At 32.0% G+C, this 23,058-nt stretch overlaps 1 protein-coding gene across 1 annotated transcript in view; it reads left to right on the plus strand.

The window, feature by feature from the left end:
• LOC142353425 (neurexin-1b-like) overlaps positions 1-23,058 on the plus strand; it is a 304,883-nt gene that overhangs the window by 65,840 nt on the left and 215,985 nt on the right. Inside the window, exon 3 of the mRNA XM_075405695.1 lies at positions 6,547-6,573. Within this exon, the coding sequence (XP_075261810.1) occupies positions 6,547-6,573 (27 nt within the window). The remainder of the gene's footprint in view (positions 1-6,546; positions 6,574-23,058) is intronic.

Here is a 23,058-nt window from a genome sequence, read left to right on the forward strand (position 1 = left end):
TCTTCAATTCTCTTCTATACTGCAATATATACTATATATTATAGCAGCCACATTCACCCCCCCCCCCCCCCACCGGCCCCAATCCCGCCACCCAGATTAGATATCTGATCTTATCTGTATTTATCGTAACCCTAATCTCTCGTATATTTTCAATTTTTTAACCAAATCTGTAATCATTAATCACTTGAAATCATTTTTTTTAAAGCAGGACTAGTTAGGTGCGCGTTTATGAACGTACGTACACTCCAGTTTACAAAATTGATCTCAGTGTTTACCAGAACCCTGATTTTTGGTATACTTTTTTACCCAATCTATGGTAATTAATCACTGGCTATCAATTTTTTTTTTCGAAGCTAGTCTAGCAACGTTTATTCCAGTTTAGAATTGATCTTGCTTTTAATATCTACTCTAATCTCTCAAATGCATTATACCAAAACTAATAATCATTTATCATTTGTTATTGAATCTTTCTAAAACAACGTTCATGATTGTCTACCCGTTGATAATTGATCGCACCTTTATTGATAAGTGAGATTGCGAGAAAGAATTCAACGGTTAAAAATGAACCCTTAGCTTGCTAAAAAAAACCAAGCCATAATTGTAGCAATCAATTTTAGATCTTTTTTCATATATTTTCTTCTTTTCTGAAATTGATATCAACTTATACTTTTTCACTGTTGCGTTTTATATCCTGTATGAGAATTTAATTACAAAAATTTTTCCTCAATCTAATTCATATTCTATTTCAACGCACTCTTTATAACGTAAACAGTTAAAGTTTTACTTAGATTAATATAGCTGAACAGTTGATTTTCCAGACAAATTTTTTGACTTCTGAAAAGGTAACATAAAATAACCGTTCCTAATCGATACGGCTATTGTTGTCATTTTTACAACCAGACCAAATAATAGAAGAATTTTTAAATCCTTCAATACCGCATCACATTAGATTTATTTACAAATAAAGTAAATAGCTTGAACTTAAAATTTACATTTTGAAGCCGTAATTTTACATCGTCTATGACGTAATAACTATCTCTATTTTTCATGGAAGCAACACTCATATTTAAAGCGATTAATTTTTAAAGACAAGTTGACCTTTAATTGATGAAAAAATGTTTTTCTGTGGCTGTTTGTTTATTGAACTCTCGTTTAAAACTGATAAATTTTGGCATGAAAACAGCATGAAAAAAGGAAAGAAGCAATTTTCATATATCAGTTTTCTTTTTTAAGCCTTCCTCAACGAAGGCCACTACTGCAAATATATATTTGTACTAAGTTGATTAAACTAGAAGCCGTGGGGTACCGTTTTAAAGCCTATACCCCAATCACCACGTGATCAAAGCCCAACACCTTACGTCTGTTCACGCTTGGATGAGGGCTGCTGCATAACAAGGCAGACCCGTTTCACTCTGGGCGAAATATTTGCCCATATTTGAAGCTGAGACGCTCTCGCGTATCGAATCTTCAAATTTGTATCGATTATTTTGTCACAGCATTTCTTTTCTTACTTTGGATGTAACACATTTAGCTGAATTGGAAAATATTGGATTGAATTTGGAATTTTAAACAACTTGTAAGTTTTAACATACACCTGACTTTGCGTATTAAATCATATTCTGTGTGAAAAATTTCCCGGAGGCTGGGAAAACAAAGTTTATTTGAAGTTGCAGCTTGAGTCCCTTGGAAAAAAAAGAAATTGAAAATTTCTAATACTGTTTACTTTTTTATTTCGTTTACATTATTATACTTTCTATTTCCGAATCCACTTCTCAAATATTTCATAAAAATAAATAATGATGCCCGATTATTGTTTACTTGTTTTGTAGTCAAAATCAACAACAACAACAAATTGTTGTTCATTAATTCAAATTTTCCGTCTTTTGAAGCTTTCAAAGATTTCGCTTTCAAATTTTTCCAGACTTTGTTTTTGACGACCTTATTATTTTGTTCAGCATTCTTTATTTATTGCGTGAACATTTTGTCGTTCTTCTTATTAGACATTAATTTTCTTCGATTTGTGACTTTCTTCTAATTAGTTTTTGACATGAAGCTTTCAATCGGAATTTTATTTCTCTCAATAACTATTACCACACACTTCGTAAATGCTAGCGTACCAACACTTCCAGGTGAATATCTTCAATTAAATTGTTTACATTTGTTATTTAAAAAAATAATAGTTACGGGTTTTTTAATGATACAAGTCACAACTCTCTATGATCAATATATATTCAAAGTGACTTCTGCAGAGTCACGTAACCATGTTTAAAACACGAAACGCGCACGTTTTAAAATGACGAAAGTCAACGAAATTCAACTTCTGGCTAAGTAGCAACTCCTGGCATTTTGACTTCTGGCACTGCAGACTTTCGGCATTTTAAAATGTGCACGTGAGTGTTTTAAGTATAGGTTACGTAACTCTATGATGAACTCACTTTGAAATCTTGCCTTACGTCTTGAATGGCCACTCGGTTCTCGATTAATGCTCGACTTTCTCATTGTAGCAATTTTCTCGACATTAGAGTAGCATAATCTAATCTTCTTCAAACAGATGGACCTAAAATGGGAAATGATATAGTGAAATGTTAGTTGAGGTCTCACAACATTGAACTTAATTAAGGAGTCTACAATTTACGAATGGTTGATTTATTAATTACACTTTGAATCGACTTTTAACCCTTTCTATTTTCTTAGCGAGCGTCAAATTAAATTGAGATTAATAGTTCTACAAATTCGAGGCTTGCGCGCGCGGGTGTGTGTGTTTGTATTTGCGTGTTCGTGTGTGTGTTGTGTTTTTGTGCGTTTGTGTTTGTGTATATGTGTGTTTGGTTTGAGTGTGTGTGTGCTTGTATGTGTGTGTGTTTGTCTGTGTGTGCGTGTTTGTGTGTGTATTTGTGTGTTCGTGTGTGTATTTTTGTGTGTGTATGTGTGTGTGCTTGTGTGTCTTTGTTTGTGTGTGCTTGTGTTTGCGTGCCTGCGCGTTTGTGTGTGTGTGTGTTTGTCTGTGTGTGCGTGTTTGTGTGAGTATTTGTGTGTTCGTGTGTGTATTTTTGTGTGTGTGTATGTGTGTGTGCTTGTGTGTCTTTGATTGTGTTTACGTGTTTTTTCGTTTGTGTGTGTTTGTGTGTGCGTATGTGTGTGTGTGTTTGTGTGTGTGTGTGTGCGTGATTGTGTGTGCATTTGTGTGTTCGTGTGTGTGTGTGTTTGTGTTTTTGTGTACTTGTGTGTGTGTTCGTTTGTGTGTGTGTGTGTGTTTGTGTGTGTGTGTGTGTGTGTGTATTTGTTCGTTTGTGTGTAGGTTTGTGTGTTTGAGTGTTTTGTGTTTGTTTGATACTGTTTATGTGTTTTTTCGTTGGTGTGGGTTTGTCTGTTTGTGTGTATGTGTGTGTGTGTGTGTTTGTTCGTTTGCGTGTTTGGTTTTGTGTGTTTATGTGTGTGTGTGTGTTTGTGTGTGTGTGATTGTGTGTCTTTGTTTGTGTGTTTGTGTGTTTGACTGTGTTTGTGTGTTTGTGTTTTTGTGTGTGCGTTCGTTTGAGTGTGTATGTGTTCGTTGGTGTATGTGTTTGTGTGTGTGCGTGCGTGTGTTTGTGTTGGCGCGTGTGTGTGTGTGCGTGTGTGTGTGTGTTCGTTTCTGTGGGTATGTACTTGTTTGTGTATTTGTGTGTGTGTTTTCGTTTTTTTTGTGTTTGTTTTTTTTGCGTGTGTGTTTGTATGTGCGTTTATATGTGTGTTTTTTGTGTTAGGTGTAATTGTTTGTTTTTGTGTGTTGTGTGCGTGTTTTTATATGTTTGTATGTGTCTTTGTGCGTCTGTTTGTGTATGTGAGCTTGTGTGTGTGTTCGATGTGTTTGTGTTCGTTTGTGTGTATGTTTGCGTTTGTGTGCTCGTGTGTGTGTGTGTGTGTTTATGCATGTGTGTGTTCGTTTATGTGTTTATGTGTGTATGTGTTTGTTTTCGTTTATCTGTGTGTTGTCGTGTGTGTGTGTATGTTTGTTGTGCAAAATTAAGCCAATCAATTTGAAAAACTTACAAGTACAGCATTTTAAACTGAAAGCTGATTATCATTTCAAGAACAAAAATCATGGCTTTTGCTTCAGTTTTCTAATATTTTACTTTTTATATGTCTTCATCTTTCAACACTATCTTTGGAAAATAAAAATCGTACTTAGCAATGAATCTTATTGTGAACACAAGTATTTAATTTCAATTTCTTTTACCTTATTGTTCATAGAGCAATGAGACTGTTTCGAATTAATTTTGGACAACAATAAATTTGTATTCTTAGAACGCTATGGTAACGCTATGTTAGAATGATATGGTAAGGTGACCTAATACTATTTCCTAATATGGTAATACTCAACGACCAGAAGCAAGAGAATGTTATTTAGATATTTTTCAGCCTTAATTATCTTGCTAGCTCAATTCATTTTCCGTTTACATTGCTGACATGCTTACGATAATATGTACTTACGATAATAACCTAATTTTAATTATTTAAAAATGAAAACTCAATGATTAAAGTTTGATTGAGAAACTACTTAATATGCTAAACAAAAACAACGAAAACCTCGTCTAACCAAAATTAGATGAATTCCGATATGAAGTCAAGGAACTGCAGTATGAAATAAACATAATGAGTACATTTAATTTTGTACTCATTGAAACAAAGAAAAAATTTCTTGAAACAAAGAAAAATTCTTTAAAATTTGTTTAAAATTACCATCATTTAAAAATGAACTCACGTTTTTCCCACGATATAATTAACTTGCAACCATTCAAGCCGTACGTGTTGCCTAAATTTAGTTTCAGTTTTTATCTGATGTTGTCCCTCTCTCTCTATTTTATTTCAAAAGTTTTTATCCTATGATTAAACCTTGATGCAATTTTCTCTCGGTGGTGTCTTATGAATTTTCTACATAAGATGTTCGCATTAGACTGTGTAGTTGCTTTTATTAAAATTAAGAAGTCTCCATGCTAGTTTCTATGAACGCTTCTGATTTGAGAGATATCTCAAATTAAAAAGGTTGAGATGTGAAAAATCATCTCAAAAATACTGTACAATAGTGGTCATTAATTGGAACATCATAAGTTTTCCAAGGAAAGAATAAGATACTTTGAATAAAACTGTAATTAATTACCTGGCTCGAGATGTCAGCGGGTGTCAGCGGAAAATTTTGTAAGAGATGAGCTGAATGCGCTGAATGTTTAGTTTTAGGCGCTAAATGTGCTGAATAAAAATAGTTTCAGCACTTGTCTACGCATTTCTTACATAATTTCAGCACATTTTTTGGAACTTTTACAAAAAATCAGCATTTCCAAAGACCCCGAATTCAGCACTTTCAGTAAATTCCTTACATAATTTCAGCATTTTTCTTACAAAACTTCAGCACATCTTTCAACATATTCCTTACATAAATTCAACACTTCGAAAGTTCAGCACAATTTCTACGTAATTTAAGCACTTCAGAAAAAAGAAAATTTCAGTGCTTTCAGCGCATTCCCTACATAAAATTTTACGTGCAATTTTTTTGCTCATTTTTGCCTATGAGGTAGTCAGTATGTACGGTTCTTCATCCATTGCAATTTTGTGGAGCGATTAACCAATCAAAAACCTGCGCTATTTTTTTTAATGATAATTCATATTTTTGAAAACCATAACAACTAAAAAGCGTCAAACTTTCAACTTATCTAACGGGAGGAAAACAATTATACATAAGCTATCTGGTTTCATTAAATCAAGTAAATTGGATATATACTCCAGCTGCGATACCTGCTTTGTCTTAAGAGTTGATAAAATTGAGATTTCCAACTCTTTTTAAGTTGGACTGCTCTAGTGCAATGCTCTTTAGTCTTGCTCTGGTGCTGCTTCTGTATTCACAGAAGGAAAACAAAAATTCCAAAAAAGTTCAAAATATGTAAGATAAGTGCTGAAAGCGCGGAGAAACTGAAATATATGTAAGAAATGCGCTGACAAGCGCTGAAGAAATAAAATTTTACAGGATAAATTTTACATAATCATCCGCTCAATGTGTTGACACGTGCTGAAATTGTGTAAGAAATGTGTTGAAAATTCAGCATTTTGAGCGGATAAATTTCTAACATATTTTCTTTCAGCGCTGGTCAGCGCATTTCTTACATAATTTTCGTGAAAAATCTCGACCCGGGTAACGGATAACTTTATCTGGGTCTTTTTGTTAGAATGATTTAGATTTTTTTTAAGAAGCTGCCTTCAATTTTTGATGATGTTTACAATGCCTTTTGGGTTTAGAAGGAGCTAAGTTATGAACCTTTCAGAAAAAAAAACTTGTTTCAAACATATATTTTTCACCATTAAACCGCAGAAATGAAAACACCAATACTTTCAGTCCTGAAAACAAAAAAAGTACCAAAATGACTGCGAACGCCGTCTGTGCTCGATTTAAATATAAGATGTAACTATAGAAATTAGAAAGTAATTAAAGAACTTGCAAAAGATATCGATTCTCTTCGCAAGTTTTTGATCAATTTATGCAGAATATAATCTATAACTTGTTCTTTTTTGTTTCAGCACAAGACGGAATAGTCGGAAATGAAGGTATGCAAACTTTTTATTTTGTTGTTGATTTGTTCATGTTTCAATTCCATGTTGTTTGTAATCACTTCCAATTCCCACCCAACCCACAGTCTGTGTTTTAGATATTCTGCACTTTCTTTCAATCAATTATAGAAAAGTATCATTGACATAAAAACAGTTACCAGTAATAAAATTGTTAAGCATGGGTATAATGATCATAGCTATGCCAGTTTTGATCTTTATAACCATACATAATAGTTATGATCTTTTATAACCATACTTAACTATATTATTACTAGTACCAAGGTTGAGGTCTGCCGCCAACCAAGGCTGTTTTTAACAAACACACTTGGGTCGCGTGCAGTACTGCTCGGATCAAACCCAGGATTATACCGAAACTTAGCCCAGACTGGGTTCTAGGGTCGAATCGGACCCCTCGACCCAAGTGGGTCTGATCAGGTGCAGTCCTGCCTGGTATACCTCAACCTGGGTAATTTTTTACTGTAATTTTTAAATTTATTTTTAAATCAACTATATCATAATGTCTTTATTTTCATCCAATACTAGCATCATCTCTCGTGAATGACAAAAAATTGAAAGTAGTAGATTTTAGACTTTGTCAAAAATGTTTACAAAGCTGAGACCAGAGTTAATTTGCCCTACTCTGGCCCTCGCCCTATGAAATGATTTTGCTCGACTCATCTAGCCTATGAAACGACTTAAGTTTAGCCATCGTCAACTGATGGATCTATTCCCACGCAATAGTAGCGATGCGGCTGTCATACCCGATCCTGAATTCAAGTCTTCTCAAATTTTTCCATAAGTCGAGGTCTAGACAAGGGATAGCGCTATAATGCTATGCTGGTTGTTCATAATTTTGCGTCGCCCGATTATTCTGGGTTGAATTAATTGTCTGGAATTTTGACTCGCAAGTCTTGGTTAATGATTGTTTGTTTGGTATTCTGAAAGTTCGAATGCAGACCAATCAGCCGTACATAACGAATTATTGTTTTGATTTTTTCTCGTTTCTTCTCGAAAATTTCATTGTTATTTTTCAAAAGCTACTTATTCGACCATCGTCTTTTTAACTTCATATCTAAGGATTTTTTGGATCTCACTATATGTCTGGAAATGGTTCTTTTGAAAATTCAGTTTAATTTTTTTGTCAAAGTTTTTGAGTTTTTTATAACGACTTTTCACGTGTTTCCTTAACATTAAAACTAATAAACAATTTGAAGTTTAAGTTTATGTTTTTGCTCAAAAATCCCCAAATTTTCTCTTTTTTTGGTGAAATATAGTCCATCTTGATAATAATAATATTCTTTAGAAGTTTTGCAAGTTTTAACAAAAAATTCCACTAGCGTCCAGCCTCTTGTACTTGACAGGGCTTTTGGGTCCAACCTGAAGTTTTTGTCATTAATAATAGAATAAGTAATAAATTTTTAAATCCAACGCAAACTGAAAAGAAAAGTTGTTTTGGTAACAATGAATTTTGAAAGACGTTGGTAATATTTATTCGGTCTTTGAGAGTTAAGAAGTTTTTTTTGCTAAAACCAACTTAACTGGAACTGGGAAAGGCTTCATAACAGTAATTAAATAAGTGCTCGAATAACAAAACAAATAAATGATTGACAAATTTTGAGTTTATACAAAAAAAAATTGACTTCAGTGATTTCAATATCATGCAAAAGTCCATATTTCTAAAATTCGTCAAAAAGTTGGGCCTAGAATGAACTAAAAATTAATCACAATTGAAATTTTTTGTTTCGTTCTTTTTACGAAAACCTTATCTCAAAACCCGCACTACGGTTTCTCAAAAATCAAATAAAAAAACAAACAATTTTTAAGCCAAATTCATCAGACACTTTTAATTAATTTTAATTCGAAAATCGAAAAATGACTCTAAATTTGGACTAATTACCAACTTAATTAGCAATTGACTCAATTAAAATTTTTTAAAAAAGTTCTAACAAGGAGGCTCGTTAATGTGCGTTCGCACTTGATATTCCGACCCGCGCTCATCTACATTTTTGACTTAACTGTCTAATAATTGAATTAATTAATGCCATGCCTCACTACAACGAGTTCTTCACTGAAAAGACTACGAAAAAACAACAACAACAAAAAAGCAAAAACAAAAATTTCACGGCAAAAATTCAACATCTAAATTTAAAAGCACCTTGTATCAAAGTCAAATTACAATCAGACAAAACCTTAACTACACAATTTTACTTTTTCCTAACTATTCATCAGATTGAATTTTCCTTAACAAGAATAGGTAACAAGTCGACGAAGAGAAGAAATAACGAGGCGAAATTCAAAAAACAGTCAACATTTTTTAAAACAATTAACTTTAAGTCTGAAAAATCATTTGCTTATAACGAAATAATTCTTGATAGGTTTACTAAAAAGTCATTATGAAACCAATGGGACCTGAGTTTGGTTAGACTAAGCCAAAGTAACGGAATAAAAATGCAGAAAAACTCAAAAAATAGCAACAATTGATGAAAACACAAATTTCTGAACCATTAGCTATTATCTGAATGTTTTGTTTTTCTATTTCAGTTTCTTTTCATACTAATTCAGCTAAATTTATACTGAAAGGATAAATGCGTTCAATTGGGCCACATTTGAAAATCATTTGGGATCTGATATTACGCGGATGTGCTAAAAAAGGAGAAAGAACACAAATTCACAACTGACATAATTTTTTTTATGAAAACGCATATTGTCCATCAAACAAAACATCAGTTACGTCATAATATCAGTTAACAAGTTAGTTTTTAAAATACAAGAAAATGTATGGGACCTCTCAATGATGAGAATAAGTAGCAAGTTGACGAAAAGAACAACAGAATCGGAAAAAAAATTGAAAAATCCTGAAAAATCTTAAAAATGTATAATTTTAAAAATTCTAAACTTTAATACTAATCGCTATAAACTGATTGCATCGGGTAACCTTTTTCATTCGAACACAATTACAAGCTTCTGAGGGCGGTCAGTATTTTACGGCTACCTAAAGAATAAAAAAACTGGCAGAAATGTTTCTGCTTTCAAATACTTTTTAACAGCAATGGGTTTCTTCTTTTTAACAATTTGACTCCAAAAAGTCAACAAACATGAACAGATGCATGTTCATACAAAACAACGAAAATAAAAAAAATAACGAATTTTTTTGAGAAAACCGTAGTATCAACACCATTAAAATCAATAGTTTTCAACGGAAGCTAATAAATACGCTAAGTTACGCCTCAATGAAGCGACGCGGAGGTTTGTCATTCATAACTCATCAATAAGACATTACAAAAAGTCATTGACTATGCAAACAACAACAAACACATGCAAAATCCAAAAAATAAGTAGAAAAGTGCAAGAAGATAGTTTTGAAGCCATTTATACCAGAAGTTTTTCTCTGAAAACCTTACGTATGATCCATTGAACGTCTTCTCTAAGCCAATGCAACTATCAATGTTAGGATAATTTGTTAAAAGAATCAAAATTCCAAAAAAATATATCTAAAAAATAAAAAAAAAATTGAGAAAACTCATGCATCGAAGTCATAGCAACAATAGTTAAAACATCAAACCGCTAACTGGATTAATTTTAGTTGAAGTAGAAAGGAAGGATGAGGTCATCACTGAGACATACAGTTCACGAAATAAGGGTTAAGAATGTTTAATGTTCTGGAAAAATACTTTTTAAAATCCTAACAGCCATTAAAATTTATAGCTTTCAACGGAATTCAATAAATACGTTCAGTTGTTCATCAAGGATATTTCTCAAGCATAGATAATCAATAACATGTCACAATAAGTCTTATGACTGTGGAGACATCAAATACAGGTAAAAACTAAAAATTCAGCGGAAAACTGCTTGAAGAAAGTGTCGAAGCCATTTAGACCATAAGCTTTTCTCTGACAACTTTATCCATGATCCATTGAACATCTTCTCTAAGCCATTGAAAGATATCAATATCGGGATAATGTGATAAGATTTCAAAAGGGACCAATAATACGAAAATATCCAAAAGATTTTTTTTTATATTTGAAGTCTTGCGGCATTAAATTCATATAACAATTAGTAAGAATTTAGAACCGCTAACCAGATTAATTTTTGTTGCAGTAGAAGGAAAGGGGGTCCTGTCACCACTGAGACTGACTTACACTTCACGAAAATAAGTTTATGTTCGCTTATTGTTAAAAAAATTTGCCGAAAAATCATATTTAAAGTCTTAACAGCCATTAGCTGTCCACTCAAAGCTCTAAATAGCTTCAATTGATGCTCATTACAAAACCTATTGCATTTTGAGTCAACGAGTCTATGCCATACTCCAAAAACTTTGTAAAACCTTAAAAAGAAAATCAAAAGTTCAGTCAAAATTACAAAAACACCGAGTGCCAGCCAAAAAAACACGAGCGATTCCTTGAAAGCAAAATTTTTGCTCTTTGCGATTCGTTATACTGTGAATCAGGTTTGTCATTAACGGAAGCTTGGTATGAAAAGTGACTAGTCTCTAGGTGACGTAAGAATACAAAAAATATGAAAATATGAAAATTGATTCTTTTTGTAACGTGAAATGTAATTTTGACTCAATATTTTTTAAACTTGAAGAAAAAATGCACAAAAAGTGAACAAAATTGTTTAAAATATCACGTGTTTACGCAAAATTTCAATCCTTGATAACTCTTTGGAAAAACTGAAAATCAAAAAAATCCTTTTAGTTTTGAATTCTACGCCGGACGAGCTTTTTTAATGCCACCACTCACATTTCTCTACGATGAATATATCAATCGGAAAAAAAAATTGTCTGAACAAAAAAAACATTTGAGTTTAAAGTCCCCCCCCTCAAACGGGTTCGGAACAATGTTAATAAAATCAAACACTTGGTAGAAAGATTGCACATTCTTCCTACGCTGCAAATTATAATCAATTGTTCTCGAACAAAAATCGAAGCTGTTTTTTAATACGTGACTTAAGCAATCAAGTATTTGGTTGTATTTGATTGTACCTCAAATAAATAACTATAAATGACTTCGTAGACCCTTAGTTACCTGCTGGTATGTTTTGAAAAAAATTGCTAATATTAGATCGAGATGTACCTGTCTCGAAAAAACAGAACAGGGCTTGAACTTGATTGGCGACTAAAAAAGGTGTCAAACCATCCTACCGCTTTCGATCGAAAAAACAAAACAAGAAATACATAAAGTTCCGACTGTACTTGTCCGCATTTTTGGCATACATGTCTACCAAATAAGGAACGGATAGAAAACCCCCAAAAGTTCAAGGATTTTTTTTGAAAATGTTCACGAACAGAAAGATCGCCTCCAACGCAGATAACTGAGTGTAGTAAAACAAAAACCGCATTAGATTGATTATATCGGCCAGTATTAGGAATGCAAGTCAAGACGAACAACAAAATCAAACAACAAAGCAACGAACAATAATTACATCCAAAAACTATGTCCATTTTCGAAAAAATTTAATCTTATTAGCAAGGTCAAGATAGCCTAAGATAAAACTGAAACAAAAAAAAAACAACTTTTACCTCACTAGAAAAGATATGGGACCACTCCATAATAAGGCTCGGTAACGATTAGACAAAAAAACAGCAAAATTAAAAAATTTGCCTAATATTTTGAAATCAATTAGTTTCAAAGTAAAGAAAAACATTAGATAGCAATTGAAAACATCCAACATGTTTTTGGTCACATACGCCTCTACAGAAGTGCAGTAAGACCTGTCTTCATTCAAATTCTTATACGGTTACAAAAGAAAAACAAAAAGAGACAACAAACAAAAATTCAATTCAAACTTGCGAGAAAACGCTGTCCAAGCCGTAAGGGCATATTTTGCCAATCAAAATACATTCAATTGGGCCTTCATCGAACGCCCATAATGAGGCATACGAGTTTTTTAATGAGAATTGTTAATAAATCGACAAAAAAAGTGCAAAATTAGGCAATGAGCTTGTATCTTTTGAAAACATTTATTTTCAAGGTCATGAAAACCATTAGCTATGAAATGAAATAATTAAACGGGTTCCTTTATTTGTCCAAAGAAAGCGCTGGAGACCTGTAGTTAATCAGATTACGTCTTATGTCTACAAAAAGAGCGTCAAATTTAGACAATATCAAAAATTACTTTCTTTTTTTATTCTAAAAAACCTGTGTCGAAGCCATTAAATTAAAAAAACGAAACCCTTAAAAATATTTAAAATTTTGTACACTTGCTTATTCCCTTGAAGAGAACAATGCCATAAGTGACATATAATAAAGGAGACTACGTGACAATCTGACAAAAAACAAAAGTTAAAAAATTTTTTTTTCGATATTGAAAACAATCGTTCTCAAAATCATGAAATCCATCAACTATCTACTAAAATCAGAACATTGGCTCATTTATTCCTCAATGAAAAGCCAATGAGACCAAAATCTAGTAATTTACATGCGAATAAAACGACAAAGTAAAAACTGCAGTTAAAGATAAACGTAAAAAACTAAAATTAAATTCTTCGAGAAAGGAGTTTCGACAGCCGTTAAAACTAAAATCCATGCCTTTAAAGATTTGTTCAGTGGTGCCTTATTTTGAACGCCAAAAATGTAATATGTGAACTTTCAACCTTGTGATAATGTGACAAAGGAGAAGAAAAAACCTGAAAAAGGGGCCAATGCCTAAAAATAAAAGAAAATGTGAAACCTAGTAGTATCAAAGCCAGAAAACCACAATTTAACTCGCAAAAAAGATTAAATTTTAAATCAGTAAGAGAAAAAAAGATGAGGCGTTCTATTTTTTCAAAACCACCAAATTCTTTTGAGTAAAAAAACTAGATACATTAATTTGGAATTGATCATAAAGCCAATTGGACCTATCAACAATGAGCTTTAATTTGAATTGTTCTTTCTTTAAATAACATACAAAAGAGCGATTTTTTTTAGAAGATGGACAGACTGATTAAATTCCGGATTTTTGCTGGACTGTAGCTGTCCTTGATTGGTTCAAAACTAGCTCTGCTAAAGCTTTTCTTCCAATAAAAATACTTATTTTGTCGAATATCATAGATGTCGATTTTTTGTTAGTTAAAAATTGAAAAATACATGCTGCGTTTCTTATAATCAACGAGTAAAGTTAGCAAAAAATGACAAAATTTTAATTACAGAGCACTCTCAACGGAAGTTGAAGTCGAAATAGCCCCAATTTGAGTCTGCAATTTAGTGTTATTTGTGTGTGTTATTTTTGCAAAATTAATCAAAGTGGACTAAATTGGCTTACTTCGGGCAATTTTTGTTGAAAAATGCTGATTTTTGAAATTATTAGCCAAATTTTTAGCCAAATAAAATAAATCAAAGCAGTCGAAAATTATTCTTTTGTCTTTAAAAATAAAATAAACAGCTCTAATGTTTATAATTTTTACATGTTTTAGCAAAATTGACAAAATTTTAGGCAAAAAATTCGATAAATGTGAACAAAAATAACCCAAATATGTCTAATCTTCACAAAATTTTAAACCAGGATAACTAGCTCTAGAAAACGAAATTAAAAAAATCTTTTTAATTCCATATTCTACGCTGGACGGGCTTTTTAATAATACCACTCACTACTCTCTACGATGAATATATCGATCGGCCACATTGTCTGAACCTGAACAAAAAAAAGCTACTTGAGTATATAGTTCCTCCCCCCTCAAGAGGGGTCGGAATAATTATTTCTAAGGCTCATGATTTTAGAAATGAGCTGAGAATTAACCTTTTTATAATGGCTACGCTTTTCAATCAAGAATCAAGAATTTTTACACGCAGTTATTTTCTTAAATTAAAATTTTGTCCGGTTCCCACTTTTTCTATTATACTATGCGTATGGTTGCAGAGGTCAAAATTTCCTTCTTTTAGTTAATAGTTATAGCTAGCTGAATTGTTTAATAGCTAGCAGAGAGTTGCAAAATAATAATAAATACTATCTGTCTTTTTTTTTAAATACTAATTGTCTGTTTTGATCACGCTTCTTTACTTAGGATACCTCGGAAGAAAACCCGACCACCGGATTCACACCGACCATTGAACGCTTCTGTTTCATATTGTGTTAAATTTATTTTTTTAGGTTCAGAGTTATCAAGCAACATGAGAAGAAACATCTTTAATGAAACTAAAATAGTAACTATTTCAACTGGAAAGCAGCAAACGTATAGCAATGGTTAAAACGAACGCAAATAAAATTCTGATTTTTAATAATTTTTTGTTATAATAAAAAGGCTTATGATAATTGAAACCATCTGTCGTGCAATTGGAATTATCAGATAACTCGCAACAGGCTGACAAATTTCTCCGGAAAAAAAATGAGTAGAAAGTTGGCAGAAATTCACAAAAATCTAAACTAAATTAGATTTTTCTAAATTGTTTGTCAATTTTCACATTAAAAATTCGCTTTTTATTAATATAAAATATTAAGAATAAAATATTTGTAATTAAAAATGCCTACAAGCATTAGGCGTCCTGTAATTTCAATTCCCATGGACGCAATAAAAGCAAAACAATGGATCGCAAATAGCTTAAAATAGTCGAAGACTCTCCAAATTTGTTGAGGATATAAATTACAATACTTCAAAACGCTTTCTACAAACCTGATAATTTTACAATTATATATTAACCCATTATAAGCAGAAAAATGCTACAACCAAAGAAATTGCCTTAAAAGACGCACATTAGTGAAAAATGCTTGCTTAGAAAATTTTTTCATAGATGAATTTCATTTCTCGATCTCTCAAAATTAGCGGTATGAATAAATAGTACTCACCTCAAATTTGATCAGGCATAGAACCGCGGTCTTTCGTATATTTTTTCCTGTATCATACTCAATCCAGAAAATTGTTGATTGAAACAAAAATAACACATTCTTCTTCCAGTCTTTTTTCCAGTCGCAGAAACAAGAGAATGTCTTGTAGAAAAGGCTCATTGCACATCAGAGATGGCTGATCGAAACCAGTACTGTTTTCCTTTATTACAATTGTTGTGGTTGCTCAGATCTCCTAACCTAAAACAATTGGGATGATTTCAGACTGGTTCCCTGAAATTTTTATCTTTATTGAAATGTATTGTTTTCAATCAGTTCTTCCTGAAAAAATAGAAAACCAAACTTATGATAATGCCACGCCATCAGATTCTACGATATCAACTTGAAAGATTGATTATCACTTTTTCTAAAAAGAGATTAATGATTTGCAACAAAAATTCAATAATAGCTTGGTTTTAGCCTAATTGTCAACAGTCAATGTAATGGTTTCCATAATCAGCTTGAAACACAAACACTAATAACATTTATATTGTATGAGGATGCAAATAATTGATTCTTTAAGAAACTGATTCTTTAAGAAAAATTGATTCTATCAAAATCTTTGCTCTTCTTTTCATCGGGAATGATTTTATTCAGTATTTGAAAGGGATGCACAAAAAAATAGTTTGAAAAAACGTAATTAGCATCGGGGAAGAAGTTAGAAAAGATAGCAAATACTGTCGGATTAAACTAATTTGCGGCAATTTTCTCTAATTATTTGCTGATATATTCTTTCCCAATGCAGCGCACATTAGAGTTTTTCTTATGAAGCGTTTGTTTGCTTGTAGATCCTTTAAATAAGAACAAAAAATTGGGTCCATGAAGTTTTAAATATTTTTTAAAAAATGAGATGCAAGAAACTTGGTGGTTTTTCAAAAAAAAAAAAATTACAAAAAACTTTGCGTTTCAAAATTGGGTTTCAATTAGATTTCAAAGGTTGATAAGAAATGGTAAGAGTACGTTGGGAAGTGATCATTTCGATCTTGGTTTTTCTATGATCAGGTGGCTGACCAATTGCGAATGAATCTTGCGTCGCTAAGTTTGTAAAGAAAAACTGTCAGCTGTCTGTTTTCTCCATAGAAGAAAACATGGACACATAAACTATGTTTTTCCGGTGAGAACAAAAAAGCGATCCGTTGGGTTTTGACATGAATAAAAAAACGAATAGTTTAGTAATCTGGTTGTAATTTGGAGATAAGTGGGACTAGCTACAGACACTAAACGCTATTAATATTTCTTAATTACATTTTTATACCGAAAAATAATATACACAGAAAAATAATATGAGAAAATCATGGCTGAAAACGACTACAATTAAGTAGCTCTTTGTACTATAATGGGCTATATTTGATCAAAAAAATGCTAATCCCAGTTTTCTTAGCTCTCCCATAGTTGTTGTTAAAAAATTATCCCAACTTTTTCTGTTTCAAGTTTAATAATGACAATTTTTGGTACATAGATAGAAACCCACTTTGTCTGAACGACTGAACGAGATTTTGCACTATAAGTACTACTCAGAGTTCACTGAGAAATAATTGTTCCAACTAAAACCAGCTGATAAATTTAATTTTTATCTTTTTCATGGCTAGCTCAGTTTTAGCTGAACCGAAATTGGTATCTTTTGTTAATTTTTGCAACCAAATAAATTACTTCTTAGAATTAAAAGGAAATCAGATTTTGTGGAGCCAAATTTGTTTTTTTCTGAAAACTGAAAAAAATGATTTTTTTGCCAGTTTACCACATTCACATCATTGTGAATAACTACGACAGTTCAAAACAAAAAAATTCTTTGTTAAATTTCAATTGTTTTCCCATCTTCGCTTTTTTTTCGCCCAATAAACTAAAGTTAGGTGCCTTCAGTCAGGAACAATATCTTTTACTTATTCTAATCATCATTGGGACTAATTTAGTTTACGATTAAACTGATTCTACTACCAAAAAAATTTTGCTTCATAAAAAATGATTGCAGAGCAAACTTTTTGCTATGAAAGCTATAAATACCATTTTTGCAGTAGATTTTTTTTGTAAACAAATGCAATTTTTTTGAGATTTTCTAGCTGAAAAGTATTCAGCCTTACCATTTAGACTTTCAGCACAGCACTTTTAGGGATCTCAATATATTAAGATATACGTCTAACCTTATGTGATGTAATCCTAGATTGTTTTACAGAAAGTTATCTGTTCCTGTTTTTAAATAAAACTTGCATGAAAAAGAAAAAAATAGGTGGCCGGTAGTTTTTTTAATGTGAAATTGATTATCTTTCTTTTCTTGATTACTATTTCCTCGAAGTCTAAAAAATAAGATACCTTTTTAGTTTTTTTCTGATTTTCATTTGCGCTTAATTATTCTAGTTTAGCTTCACTGATCAACTTAAATTATTAGCCGGCTATCAAATATTGACCAGATAGCTTACTGAAGTTGTTTATTTTTCACGCCGCTCTTAAAATTTCAGATGTTTTAGTCGTTTTCAAATACGATTTTTTGCTTTGTTTGTACAACTGAACATATTATACTCTTGCCTCAACTGAGCAGCGATCTATTTGTTCCCAATTTTGTCTAGTCCGGACAAAATTGACAAAGCGTCATATGTAAAAATCTTGTAGGATAATAACCATCTATTCTACTTGTAGTAAGCCTGCTCTGGTTTAATTGTTCCCTAGAAACTGTATGATCACAAATTACTTTTATTTTGTCAAGAAAAGTGAGTTTTTGGATGGCAACCGTTCACATATGTTCAGGATTACCACTCTATTTTGTTCACTTGGTGAAATAATATCATTGAATATAGCTTGCTAAGCTGTAAACTGAGCGCAGCTATATTGCGCTACACTTGGTTTTTATTACAATTCAATTTTTTGAGTTCGAATTGTATTGCGGCGCCGTCTTTTTTATTTAAGACTCAAACAGTTGTTTTTGCTTTCTGTTTTTCTGATAAGTAAGCAAGCAAAAAAACCTTGAATTCATGGAGAGAACAAAGATTGAAAAAGTTCTTTCAGTGAACAAATTAGAAGAGCGGGGAAACGAGAGAGTGATTATTTTGTTCATGCCAGTGCGATAAATGTAGATATAAAAAGATTTTCGCTAAGCAAGCATTTGTTTGTTCATATGTGGCTCTTTCAAGCTGTTTTTTGTTTCCTGAAACTTTTATGTTGTCTAAGATGTTATTTCAGACAAAAATTATAATGTTTTGATAGCGTTTCAGAGGTTGTGTTAATTGAAGGGAGTTTTACGCTAATTTGAACCTTTTCTTGTAACTGAATAAAAAGTTAAAGCATGTGGGCTGTTAATTTTACAGATTAAAGACAGGTTATTTGGTATTTTTGAATTTTTGAAACAAAACAAAAAATGATTGCTAAATTTTTTTAAAATTTCTTACAGTTTTTTTTGCTTTATTTCAAAATTAGAGATCTTGTTGTGCTTATTACGGCTTGTCCAAATTTGTTTGAGCCCTTTTGCGCTAGTTGTCTCAATTACTTGCAATTTTTTTTCCATTTGCATTTGTACTTGTACAATTTATAAAATAATTGAATTTATGTTTTTTTGTTTAATTTAGTTAATTTTTTTCTGATTTCAATTAAAATAGTTTTTTCTTCTTTGATGCTCGCTGCCCTAAGAAACTAGTTACTTGACCGGCTTCTTTCTGGCGGAGAGATCTTCGAGTCGTTTACCAAATTCTTCCGGCTATGTTTTTTTAAAGATCTGTTCTTATATTTTCATAATTTTTGGAGTCAAATTGAAGCGATGTTTTTTGTCACACCGAAACAAGAAGTGGAGCAAAAAAGCAAGTCGTTTTGCGGCGTGAAAATTTTTCATTGTAATTTTTAAGTACAGTGAGAAAACGGTGTATGAACAAAATTTTGCTTTCTTGCTAGTGTTTTTTGCTCAATTTACTGCGGCATTTTGGCTTTGATTTTTACTGTTTGTTTCGATTTTTATAGGATGGTTTTCTAAATGGTTTTCCCAATCAAGTCGTAGTCCATTCTAGGGCGGTCTAGTTTTTTTCTTTAGTCAATGAAAATTCTTTGAATTGCTTTTCAGGACCTGTCCTGCTATGTTTTTTTGTTTCGTCGTCTGCTAAATTCGTTGTTCTGTTCGATTTCAAGATTTTGGGTGGATACCAAAACCAGTTTTTGTTCCAGTGGATACTAAATAACACAAAAAGTTTGGAAAATTTTCTAAATTTAACTTTGATGTCTGTAAATTCAGTATGACAAAAATCATCTGTTGTCATTTTTGTGTTTTCATGTTAAGAATCTAGTGGCCTCAAAAAGAATTGTGCCTCTAAAGTTTTTAGTGCCTTTTACTGACGTCAAAAAGAAATGAAAAGAAAACAAACACTGAGCTAAATCAGCGCTCATGTTCTACTGATATTGTGCAGTCTTATAGCTGAGTTGCCGCCATGGAAGGGCAAGATTGGACATGGTCATCCTGTATGCCTCTGTACCCAAAATCTAAATCTATGCTGGGCCACCACTTGGCACCTTTTTTTAATTGACAATAGTGTTAACTAAGCAAGGTTCTCAAGGTATAGAAAAAAGAAACAACAACTCCTGGTCGACAAAAGTTTCGAATAAAATTAGCTCGTGTTCTCAAAAACAATCCCGCTTTTTGCTATTTATTTTCACGGAGATCAACCATTTTTTGTTTGTATTTTCTAACCTTGACTTTTGCATCAGTAGTTTGCGGTGAATTTTGTTTGCTCTTTTGAGAGAAACATTTCGGCAGACGCTTGCGCTCCAAAAGAAATCTAGATTGATGAACGCCAAGATTTTGTGAGCACATCATTGTGGAAGTCCAGCTATTTTTTGGTTTGCAAATTAATCATTATTCTCTCAATTGTCAAATTTCCCGTCTTTAAATTGATTGTGACGCCTGTTAGGTCTTGTTGAGCTTCACTGATAATTTCGTTTTAATTTCGATGTAATTAACAGTAACTTTCATATTCAAGCCACCCAAACGTTTTATAATGTCTTAGAATATTGCTTTTACCATTAAGTACCGCCTTTTATTGCACCATATTACGCCTCGACAGGTATACCTCATGCAAAAAAAAACTTTGGTGGTTTTCAGGTACCTCGAAAACATTGCCCGTGTAGCCCAAATCCTCAAATGTTTTGAATGCTCCATGTATTAACATAGCAAAATCTCAGTTGCGCGCTTGTTCAAAATTAAGTGGTAATTTCTTCTACACTTTGCGGCCTTACGAATTTTTTTTTAACTGTTCTGAAACGGTATCCATTGCGTCCGAACCCATAATGACAGGGTGGTATTGTGGCTTTTCATTTTGTTTTTTTTTTCAATTTCACATAATTTGGCTGGCTTGACTGAATGAAAGTCATATGCACTTATCGTAGGGACAATTTTCTTGCAGTTTTTTGTTAAAAAAAATATTAGAATTAATTATTGGATATTTTGGGTGCATCTTATTGTCGCTCCGAAAGGCACAATTAGCGAAGTTTTGTATTGGTGGTGTTATGTAGTTTGGTGGAACAAGACGCACGAACCGAAACCTGGCGGGCATATAGTGAATATTAACAGTAGAAATACCATTAATTGGAAAATTTTGTGTTGTTAGGGTTTTAATGGGAAAACTCGAATTTTTCAATACTCTCTGTTCTCTGAGAAACTTATAATACCAAAACAGTTTCTGCTTCCTTTCAATTGAAGTTGCTGATATTCGCAAGTACCGCGAAAAAAGCGTACCATTGATAAGCAAAGCGCGAGAACTTTTTTGTTTTTGTAATGGCTTGTGAAAGTCTGTGAGATATCATTCGATTGTACTCTTTCACTTGTCAAAAGAAGTTTAAATCTGTTTCAACCTATTTGTTTCTTTGAATTCTAAAGCAACAAAAAGCAGTTTTTTCAGTCTATTTAAATTATTAAGTAATATCATTGAGAACTATGGAAGATTAAACAGTCAGCTTGATAAGCAAAACAATCTAAGCAAAAAATGTAGACAAAATTTTTGGTTATTGGAAACAAAGCAACGTTGGTACAATTTCTTTTCATTAATTAAGTGCATAAAAAATTGTTTTCAATAGGATATTGCAAACCACTGGGAGAAAACAGAGAAAGTGTTGAGTAGCAAGAATTTAACTGGATAACTGCTTCTTTCTTGATTCAATTTTTGTTTACTTTCTGTTATTTCGCACGTAGTTCACTAAAAAAATCAGAGGAACTTAATTTTTTTTTCTGAACTATCTCAGTAATTAGAAGCAGAAAAACAATCTCAGGAATTAGGAGCGAAAAATTTGGAGTCCATCGAAAACGGTAATTGATTTATTTTTGCTATCAAAAACATTGACCGAATTATATTTTGATTTAATTTGTGTTCATCATTCCGAAAAGAATATCAAATCCTGGAGATACCTAACGGAGAAGTGAAATAGCAGTTTTAAACATATTACCTCATTATCAAATGAAAAATTGGGATTCTTTATATTTAAGAACTTACCATCAGTAAAATTTCTGCATTTAAGAAAATTAACTTTGTGTTTCTTAACAATCAAATGTTAAGAAACACAGTGGTTTCAATTTGAAAAAAAGATTAAAACTAAACTTCATCATGATTTTTGAAACTCTTCATCCGCGAAAACTCGGATTCTTTAAACGAATGCAACTTATTCTATTGTTTAATTAAGGAACTTGAAATTGATCTGGACAACCAACGAAAATCGAGCTAACTAATTCTTCCTTTTTATTTTTTTTCATTTGAAAAACATCATTTGATCCTAATCTTTAAGTGTATTGCACCTTTAAATTAAAGGGGAGTGATTGAGCCAAAGTAACTCTAACAATCAGAGATTTTTTGTTCTTACTTTTTTGAACAGATGTTATTCTGATTTCTTCAATTCCATATTGCTTACAATCTCCGATATTTCAAATAAATTCTAAAATTCTACTAAGAAGCATTTTTAAAGCAATTTTGTAAACCAGCGAAATCTACAATAAGAATATTGATCTATTTTTCCGTTAATATCGCCTGTTTCCAAAAAATCTATGTGAATCGAGAAGTTTTGAGAAATCTTCTTTTTTATACATAAAGATGCTTCAAGTTTCTTTTCGATAACGTGATTGCAGTTTCGCTCAATTTTGTATTTGCCTACTTCCATCAAAAGCTGAGTACGTAAAATGACCTTTTGTTCAAAAGTATTGCGTTACTTATCCAAAAGCTGAATAACAAAGATTTCTTCTAAATCTCAAGAAAATATTTTGAACTTGTCAAATTGAATTTTCCAGAAAAGTAAATATCAAAACATTTATGAAATACATGCATTTTAAATAATATATATTGTGGTTCATGTTTGTAAGTTAACGTTTTGTTGACAATATCGGTTCTGTATTCCAGCAAGGCTGTTTTTGTTAGATTTTTTGAACAGCTTGTCTTTATAGAGCTTAATTCAAATATTGCCCAGCAACAGCATGTTATTTGTTGTAAGCACAAGAAGTTCTATGGTTCTTTTGTACCACACAAAGTCCACCTTCAGTTCTTAGTAATCATCAACGAACCATATATGGTTCTTAATCTCTATCAAGGAGCAATGTACGGTTATTAGTATCCATAAATGATCACGTATGATTCTAATTATTCATTGCAATATCATACTAAGAGTTTTTATTGAATTATGAAAAAAAGTTCAGCCCGCGATAGAGAATTTCACAAAAAAATATTTAAATGATAC

This window comes from Convolutriloba macropyga, chromosome 1 (genome assembly GCF_964194025.1).
Source record: "Convolutriloba macropyga chromosome 1, txConMacr16.3, whole genome shotgun sequence".
Lineage (NCBI taxonomy): Eukaryota > Metazoa > Xenacoelomorpha > Acoela > Convolutidae > Convolutriloba > Convolutriloba macropyga.